The sequence below is a fragment of the Montipora capricornis genome, chromosome 14, assembly GCF_036669925.1.
Source record: "Montipora capricornis isolate CH-2021 chromosome 14, ASM3666992v2, whole genome shotgun sequence".
Classification (NCBI taxonomy): Eukaryota; Metazoa; Cnidaria; class Anthozoa; order Scleractinia; family Acroporidae; genus Montipora; species Montipora capricornis.
In genome coordinates, this window is record NC_090896.1 from 5,979,816 (window position 1) to 5,989,815 (window position 10,000).

General features: G+C 37.2%; 1 protein-coding gene and 2 pseudogenes across 5 annotated transcripts in view; 1 reads left to right on the forward strand and 2 right to left on the reverse strand.

Moving 5' to 3' along the window:
* LOC138033468 (uncharacterized) overlaps positions 1-3,006 on the reverse strand; it is a 10,775-nt pseudogene extending 7,769 nt beyond the window's left edge.
* A 5,145-nt stretch (positions 3,007-8,151) lies between these two features.
* The window catches only part of LOC138033482 (uncharacterized), a 59,699-nt gene continuing 57,850 nt past the window's right edge, over positions 8,152-10,000 (reverse strand). For all 5 annotated transcript variants that reach the window (XM_068881223.1, XM_068881224.1, XM_068881222.1 and 2 more), the window contains exon 9: positions 8,152-8,537. In XM_068881223.1, coding sequence (XP_068737324.1) covers positions 8,266-8,537 — 272 coding nt within the window. In that variant the 3' untranslated portion in view covers positions 8,152-8,265. The remainder of the gene's footprint in view (positions 8,538-10,000) is intronic.
* The window catches only part of LOC138033268 (uncharacterized), a 6,914-nt pseudogene continuing 6,759 nt past the window's right edge, over positions 9,846-10,000 (forward strand).

Below are 10,000 nucleotides of genomic sequence, written 5' to 3' on the forward strand. Positions count from 1 at the left end.
TCTGGCGTTAGACAGAGTAAAATCTATAAGTGCCATTTGGCACTATCGGGGCTGAAAGGGTTAAGGAGCGCACACAGTACAAGGTTCTCTTATTTATTTTTAAGAGTTACATGGCATTGCGCCAGACTATATTACCAATCTAGTTCAGTTACAATCTGGGTCCAAGTATACCTTGCAACCTACCAATAGTTGTCTCCTTGTCCCGTTCAAGCGCATAACTAAGAAGACAATGGGCGATCGATCATTCACAGTGGCTGCACCTTCACTCTGGAACTCATTAACACCTGAGCTATGCACAATCTTGGACCTTAACTCGTTTAAAAGTCATGGAATTTGAACTCCTGAAAAAAGTGCAAACCCTAATTCAAAGTGAAATAACTGACTGAAACTACTACTTGTACAAACCTTCTCAAAAATCTGTTCCTCAACGAGAAGTGCAAGCAGGGCAAACATGTACCGGTTTTTGTTCTCTCGAACACAGTTGTCAAATTGGAGATATAAGACGGGAGGCAGTAAGTATTTATTTGTCCAGTATACCAGCACATCCAGAAGCACAGTCATTGTTAGGTTGGCATCATGTGGGAACTGGTTATAGTCAAATGATCCATAAACTTCTTTGCCATATGATGACTGGCCACTGTGTACAATAGAACCAACAAGATGGGTGCTAACTGTGGTGAGGGCAGACATGGCCTTGCTAATTCTTCTCAGCTTTGGTATATAGGTGGTATGTTGATCCATGCCATCTGCAATGCTAGCCATGTAACGTTCTGGGTATTTTCTTGCTTTGTACCTATGAAGGTAGTAAGCTCTTCTTTCTTGCCTAATATAAAACCAAGTTAATAACATTAGTTCCACACTAAGAGACCCTCCTATTAATGCCAAAAACAAGTCAAGAGTTCATTCATTTTTGATAATACCTATTGATTAGTGTTATCAGCGGCAAGGTTACTTCCAGTCTTTTGTCTGTCTTTGAGTGTGCTAATTAATGTACTCAATTTACTAAGCCTACACCCATGTATTAATCATTTGACATCTACATCTTCCTCCTACAATTTGATTGTGGCTGCTTATTTGATAATAAAAATTTGTGTCTGCTACCTTCAGCAGCTTCAAATGCAAAAAATGACCCAAGCCCACTTAATAGAAAAATCATAAGTGAGAGTATATACCAAACCAGTTCAAGATGAATCTTCAACAAACGATCAATTTCTGCTCTTCTTGCTTTGTCCATAGTTCTCTCTTTCTCTTGTTTATATTTTGTACAATCTGTACATTTAGTGAAACGGTTTTCCTGTGAAAGGTAATAAAGAACAATATTTTTTTAAAGATTAATACCCCTATATGATCTACAAAAAAGTCCAAGCAGAAAGGATGTAAATCATTATTAATTATAATAATAATTATGGAATCCCATACATACTCAGCTAAGTCAAAACAGTTGTATTCAGTGCTGGGAACCATTATTATAACAATTTATTTATGCAGTTATTTTGGATACTGCGTGGAGAGGATATGTGGTTAGATTATTGAAAATTTGCATTTTTTATTCTTGTTATTACCCAACTCTAACTCCAAAATCTAACCGAAGAATCTGCATGTGATGTGACGTCTACCTCTCTAAAATTGTAATTTCCTCACCTGGTGTAAGTAGTGTAGTATTGATTGTAATAGGGGTAGCATTGTAACTAATGTAAGTACTGTTGGTATTGTAATAATATTATTGTAAGTGTTGTAAACTAAATAAATAAAGTAAATAAAATTTAAAGAAAGAAACGAAGTGCTTTAATAACCTCTACACGTCAAATTTCCAGAAAGTTTCGACACAGTTCAGAAGAAGATTGTCACACTCATACAGGGTTGAAATAGACTACAATGAAAAGTGAGACTCTGGTGTGATGGTTGCCGTGTAACTTTATAACTCTTCGAGACTACTTGGCTACTAGGCCTTTGCAAATATGATGATATAATAATATTAATTAATAATAGTAATTATTCTTATGTATACCAGTACAGTGTCTTTTTGCATACCTTTGGTATGAGAACATGAGCGAATGTTTTTCCCAAATATTGTAGAAGTGGGAAAGGCAAACAGTTGGCAGATTCAATGCAGTGTTCTCCTCCAACATCTTCCTATATATGTCACTCCTACTGAAACATGATGGCAGGTGAATGCATCCTTTGTCAGGCTGATGGTCACCAATGGAATTAACAAAGAACTGAAGCCAAGAAATACATTCTGCAGTCTTAGCCATAACAGTGTTCTTCCCTTTGTTCCCATGTTCCAAAACTAAGACACCGTCCTTGAACTTGTTCAGAATTCTACGAAAAGTTTCTTTATTCATGTTGTGAGATAGAAGCCATGCTTCTTTGCATACACTCTTCCCCCTTATGAAGAATTCAGTTTCATATTCTCCAATGTCATTAACATGGCTGTGATTATGCAAGAACTCCAACACAAAGTTCCTCTTACAAGTCTGTCTTCTTTCATTGAACTGAACTTCAGCATGCTGAATATCATCAACAGACAACTTCCTCATGCACCTCTTTTGACAGCAATTAATGCTCAGAACCCATAAAACATCTTCATCTCTTCTCACAGTTATATCTAGAAGGAGGATAGCAAGATGAAAGATACCAATCTGTTGGGTAGTGAAAGATCCAAATAACCTGGTTCTGATTGGCTACAACCACAGCACCACACCATTCCAAGCATGTATAGCTACCATGTGTTTTAATCTGCTTAATAAGCGAATCAGAAGTGACTTGTCCTTGTGGGAAGGACATGTACTTTTGACCAGATAAACTTGAATATTATTGCTCGAGTCAGAGACAAAAAAAGCTTTTAAAAAGTGGTTCAATTTCAAAAAGGACTGATTTTTTTTATATTGTGTTAATATTGTGGTAGTACTGGAAATACAACGTAGCTTAAATACTTAAGCATTTCAAAACAAATTACAAGTCGATTCCAGCAGTATTGATTGCTTGTACTGAAATAACATTCATCAATTTTATTGCTCACAAGTTCAGCCAAGTTACATCAATTTATTTGAGATCAATGAACAAGTTCATAGTTCCAGTTTCCAGCAGAAAGATACAGATGAGATTCAGGAAGTGGATGGTGTGCTTGACGGAAGACATGGTGCAAAGGGGATAATTATCTTTTCCTCAGATTTGAACAGAGTGCAACAGGTTGCTATAACAAAGTTGCCCAATTTCCGCGGAGCATTTTTGGCAGTTGGTGATACATATGATGACTGTGAGGTAAATAACTTTAAACATTCATCAATATGAAACTGCAAGATTACACTTTTTAGATGCTTTTAATGCAATGTAATGTAATTTATTCTCTACAAAATAAACAAATTTACAAAATTAATGAGAGTTGAATAGTATTAGTATAAAGAGAAGAGGACAGACTAGAAGAGAATTACCCAAATTGATACATCTGTTTAAAATGCTTACCCTCGTCCAAACACAAGGCTATAATAACAAATATAATTTGTTATAAGATTTGTTTTTACTTACTTACATTTTTTAAAATGTTACTTCCAACTTCAAAACACTGCAGGCAAATCGTAGTGTTTCAGATTGTATAAGGCATGTAAAAATCCAATACTAACCTTGCATGATTATGGGGTTGAGGGGTTTGTGGTTTTAATTTAAAAGCTGTCTTCACTACAGAATACAGGGCCACTCATTTCCATATCATTGAATAACAAAAGATCCCATTTTTGTGCGTCTCGTTCTACAAATTAAACGTTCTAACTAATTTGCATGTGCTGGCCCTGCGTGGCACTCTATTCTGTGGTTCATGCTCCTAAAAGTTAACTCGTGAAACATCTCATAGGTGTTTTATATGGAAATGTGATCCTTTTTCTTTGTATGCAGAGTGCTTTAAGCATGATTAGTCTTATATCGCGACTAAATTTCACCAAGACGACATCATTCAACCTTGTACTATTTGTGAATATTGATGATGTAAAGACGGTAAAAGAAAGGATGAAGGAAGGAGGGGCAGTGGACACTCAAACAGCACATTTCTATGTGACGAATGGTCATCGAGGACGAGAGAGAACAGGTATTTATAAAGTATTTGTACAGCATTGCACATCACTAACATGTTGCATTTACCTATGCTGAACTGTTTCTTATAATTTATTTTTTAAAGTTACAAATACATTAAAATTAAAATGGCAGACTGGCCAAGAGCGAATGGTGTGGTTTCGGGTCAACGGTTGCAAAGCATCACTGCAAATGAATTAGCCAATGACTGATTGTGCTTTATTGAGATTCCCTCGACAGTCGATTCCCTCTCGATTAAATGCAAGGAAAATGGTCTTTAACTTGGAAAATTACAAAAAATTTCCTCAAGAAAACCTGATTTTGGTCATCTGAATGGTTTTTAAGGCATATTATGGCAATATAAATGCGGTGTAATTTTCGAAAGATTTCGAGCATTTTGGAGTGTACTATATAGCATTTCTTCGACCAAAACCGTTTTTTTCACGGTCCAAAACGCCTTTTTTTGTAGAATAAGCTTTCATATCTTGCCTTCTGAGGTGACATGTTTCCATTTCAAACCGTTTAAGTTAGGAAAGAGATTTTTGATTAGTCAGCGTAATCGGATCGATTTAAGTTACTTAATACGTACTCGCTATGGGCCGGTCATTGTTTTTCTCCTTTTATAAATCAGTCATTTTAACCCAATGCCTTGTTAACTTTTTGGCTAACCGTCACACTTAACATTTCTCTGAAATGAATTTTTTAAGTGTACGGTTTGCTAGGGAAAATTCTGGGAAAGAATTTGTAAGCTTAAAAGAACAACAAGATGGTCTGAATTGAAGCAGATAAAGAGATAAAGTTTTTATGATTTTCTTGGTTTCAGGGCCTTATTTAACGGAATCAGTGACAACATTTATCATTGGGCACTGGTCAGTTTCCCGACAAGTAACAACAAGGCATTTGCGTGCTTCAAACATGGACAATTGAATTAGTTTAGATGGCAAACAAAGCCAGATTTTACCCGAGGATGCTTTTTCCTGGTTAGTAGACCATATGTCCTGTGAGGGTGACACAGTGATTGATATAAATAGCAAGAAAGCAAGTACGTTTATTGCAGCCCTCAAAGGAGGACGAAATGCTGCTTGGATAACATCCCAATCATGTGATGTCCAACAAAGACTAAGCCTTGAGGCCATTTTTGCACAAAATCCAGACTCTGAATCTGAATAGCCGTGATTATTCTTGCAGTTATTTTACCTTTTAAGAAATGCGCATACTCTTTTAAGAAACATTTCGATGTTTTTCGATAATTATAAATATGTATTAATAAGTTCTTTTCTTGCAACATTTCCAATTTGACTTCTTGAATGTAAAATTTTTTAATTGCATTAAATTTGTTTCAAATGACAGTTGACAGTTTGTCTTTCAAGATGTTATAGTAAGTGGCCTGGGGTCAAAATACTGTGATATGTGATCTTGTCATGGGCCGCAGAATTTACGCAGCATGTGTGCTTGCCAGGGATTGTAGAATTTCTGCGGCATGCGTACTTTCCAGGGGCCGCAGAATTTCTGCGACGTGTGTGCTTGACATGGGACCCAGAATTTCTGCAACATGTGTGCAGACATGGGACATGAGTTAGGCTCATAAATCTCCAGAACCAACATGAATGGAACACGCAAATTACTTGCGTGTTGTCCACATAAACACAAGTCAAATAGGCCAGTTTCGTATTCTAACAGTTGGGCTGGATCTAGCATTAAATGGAGGCTAACGTGGGCAAATTAATTTGCATTTGAAAAGATTTGCCAGCATTACCCTCCATTTCATGCTAGATCCAGTGCAGCCGTGAGAATTCGAAAATGGTCTATTAATTAATGGTGGGCAAAATATGCAGAATGCGATTAAGAAAGGTTGTGAGATTTGCAGTATGAAAAAGTCGAGAAGCCACTGGTAGGATGCAATAAAGTATGTTGTGGCCGAGAAGACACGTGATGTTTTCGCCAATTTACTTGCACGATTTGGAAAGTCCTATCTTTATGTAGCCTTGCTTCTGGCTCTGTGCGGTGTTCTTCTGAGATGAACACCACCACAGAAAAGGGGGGAGTTGAAAGCACTGACCCTGACTGCTTGGACTACCCCATCTACATGTATAATAAATTTATGGTCTACTCCACTCCTGACATCAATCAAAATTATTTGAAGGGTGAAAATAAGGAGCATTCTTGCTACCGTCACAGTATACTTAATTATGTTGTTGAAATATGTGACCTCTCATGGGAAAACGTACACTAACGACTTTCTGCAAACAGATCAAATGCGCAAAACAATAAACGAAACCAAATAAACACTATAACATATACATGATTACATTAAAAATCGATTGCTAAACCAATTAATTATTCCTCAAATAAATAATTATATATGCCGTATATAAAATATAAAATACATTTAAATATCAGACTCTGTTAAAAATCCTATAGTTATTTAAAATGATATGGCGGAAATGTTATTTAAAAGCTAAACGACAAAAATATGTTTTTAAGTGTGGTTTAAATTTATCTAGTTTATGAATGCTTCTGATTTCTGAAGAGAGCGAGTTCCATAATTTGGGTGCTGCCATAGTGAACGATCTATCTCCCATTGTTGCAGCAGATGTTTTCAATGGTGGGGTTAACAATAATTATTGCATTATTAGACCGAAGACTGTATTTAGTGGTAGTATTCTGTCTGACGTGCACAAGACTAGCTATAAACGAAGTTGCCATGTTGTGCAGTGCTTTAAAAGTAATTTGGATGACCTTAAATAGTATTCTGTTGGTGGCAGGCAGCCAGTGCAGCTCTTTTAAGAGAGCTGTAATGTGGCAATATTTTGATTTTATAAATATGACAAGTCAGGGGTGGATCCAGGGTTTTTCTTAGGAGGGGGTGCACCACTAGGGAATGACGTAGCTGACTGGTGATGTTTTTTTTTTTTTTTTGCAGAATTCCGGTTGTATTAGAAAACCGCAGGTCTTCTTTGGGGGGGGGGGGGGGGGGGAGTGCGCACCCCCTGCACCCTGCCCCTAGATCCACCCCTGCACGTGCAGCGGCATTTTGCACTCTTTGGGTTTTAGATATTTGGAACCGTACGACGGCAATTCAAACAAGAGGCTATTTATACAATAATCGATTCTACTAGTCAAGAAGGCATGAATAAGAGTTTCTGCAGTATCTTGTGAATGTTTTTTCTAATTCGCCGATTATTGTGAAGATGATAAAATGTTGCACCACAAGTCTTCGTACTATTAGACTCCATAGAAAATCTTTCATCGAACCAGGCTCCTACGTTCTGACATGAGATGAAAATGTTTTCGACCTTTTGCTTCCTTGCAAAAAATGCTGTGGCAAATAATTGTTGATTGTTGTAACTAACAATTTATATCAGTTTTTTGCTTCTATTACTCAATATACTGGAGTTGTTTCGGGCTGTTGTTTGATCAACTGTTGTGCTTCTCACATACACCTTATTCCAAAACGGCTGCCATTTTAGCATTCTTTTGTTTGATTGCAAATGGGCCCTTTTGGCTCGTTCGAGTTTAACTATTCTTTTGAATTTTACGTTTGAAAGCGAGGTCAACAGGGCCAATTTGCAAGGAAACAAAAGAATACTTAAATGGCGGCCATTTTGGAATAAGGTGTATGGTATCCAAACTTTGTTCAGGGATTGTGAAAATAGATATGCGCACGCTAAGTCATGAACCACAAAACATTTAACTAGCTTGAGGACCCTACCGATACTAAGGGGCAAAATGAATGCAGAATGGCTAGGGAAAAGCCTGAGTTTCTTCTCTATACAATGAAAGAAGGAATAGAGTGGAAGCTTTCCCTTCAGTTGATTACCAACACATTTTTATGGTGCTGGTATATGAAGTATATAAAGTAGACAAAAGACAAAAGAGAGCGCAGAAAAAGTGCTCTCTTAGGTGTCGTTCGAATTTATTATAATTGTCGGTAAAGCGTAGCAAGGTGAAGACAGGTAAAATATTCATGGTCTTAAACTAAGGGTTAAGGGTTTATTCTCTTGACGGGAGCAAAAAGGGAAGAATTTTCATTGAGTCTTGGCGCCTCCTTTTTGAGAGGGGATTATATTTGGGATTAAAACCTAGTTATCCTAAACAATGTAAACTTTTTGTTTACTTTTATTTCCGTCAAACGACTAGATCACAAACTTATGATGACTTCTCATGTTCCAGAAAATCAGAGACTGATGTCTCAATGGTTTAGAAACCAACTGGTCTGATCTTCATTTCAGCTTTTTTAAGGGAATAATAGTATCCTCTCCAGGTAGACCAAATGACACCATCTCCACGCGGGGATTGATCGTCATGGTAATAAAGACCGTTTAGGGTTGAGCCACCGACGTAGCAAGCCACATACCACCAGGCACCTTTATAATAAACTGCACAGGCTGTATTAGACGACTGATCATTATCGTTGTCCTTGGTAGAAAAGGCAGCACCACGGTGTTCAGATAACGAATCACCAGCAGTTCCTGAAAACATTTAGAGTATATTGTAAAGATACATGTAATAACGGATAATCAATCAATCTCCTTCTCGCGGCTCTCATTTGCAGGTGTTTTCTAAACAGAATCGCTTGATTCTAGAAATTTCCTATTCAACTGGTAATAAGTTCCTTTTTAAGAGGTTGAACGAAGTCTTAACAAAATGGAATGCGATAGTGGTTGTAAGGTTTGAAGAATCCTGGAGAATATATAAGAGTGTTGTTCTTTTAACTGTTCTACCAGTACTAAGAAATCGTTATGTATAATAGACCACAAATGAAGATACACAGCTTTAGTTTACACCTATATTTCGGCCGCACAAAACGGCCTTCTTCAAGGTGATTAGAAACCGATACACAAGACCGTTAACTACACGCTACTTAAGCTGCTAAATGTACGCCTATTTCAATTGATTGCAAATCAGCCTGCACCTTTTTGGCTTGATATTTCAATGCCAGAGCAGAAAGTGTAGCAGTCCAAGAGCGGATTTAGCCCAGTGTGTCGGATGGTACTTCGAGCTTTGTTACTTAAATATATTTTCTGTAATAAGCTTTGATTAGAATCAATGGCCCTTATAAATTATTGTAGCTTCAAACCGACAAACTGAAAGATGTTACAGGCGTCGCATTTTCCGTAAAAAGATGAGGGAGGCTGGATACGAATGACTGTTCTACAGTGTGTCTTACATACAATTGTACCAGTGAAGCTAGGTTTTTTAGGTATGATACCTTAAAAATGGCCAAATTTTCGGGAATATTGCTCAAAACCACTTAAACATAGCATTTTTAAACGTATTTTAGTATTTAAACGGTAGATATAGGCATATTTTTATCCCTTAAAAGTTTTTCAACTGTTCGCCGGATTTCCAAGCTGAAAGTCTAGTGATCCAAAAATTATAGGGATCAAAGCTTACCTTTTCGAAAATTTCAGCCAAAAAAAAAAGACTCCCGAAAATTCTAGGTGACCTTTTTTAGGGTAAAAATCCGTTCACAAGATCTACGTACACTGTACTGACTGCATAATGGCGACTTCAGTTTCGGGCTGTCAGATAACTTTTTCCAAAGGAAGGGATGTGCTTCAAGTCTCAGACACGTTTGCGAAAACTGCGGCTGGAAACATGACTTTTTTACATCCAAAAAACGAAACCTTAAGCAATGAGGTGAACAGACGTCTAGTGTATTCCATGTGGTCTATAGGAAAAGGTTACAGTAGAGCTAAAAAATTCTGCACTTTGATGAATATGCTTGCACCCCAACAGTAAGGGCATATCAGAAAAATGTAAGAACAGTGGAAAACATGTCCAGTGCTGAAAAAGAGATCAGGGATGCCCAGGGAGATAATGAAAATGACGTTGTGAACTGTGGTATTTTCAGTGATGGTACCTGGCGAAAACAGGGTACACTTCCCGGAATGATTGTGTCATTGTCGTGTCAGTTATTCTGTAATGGAAA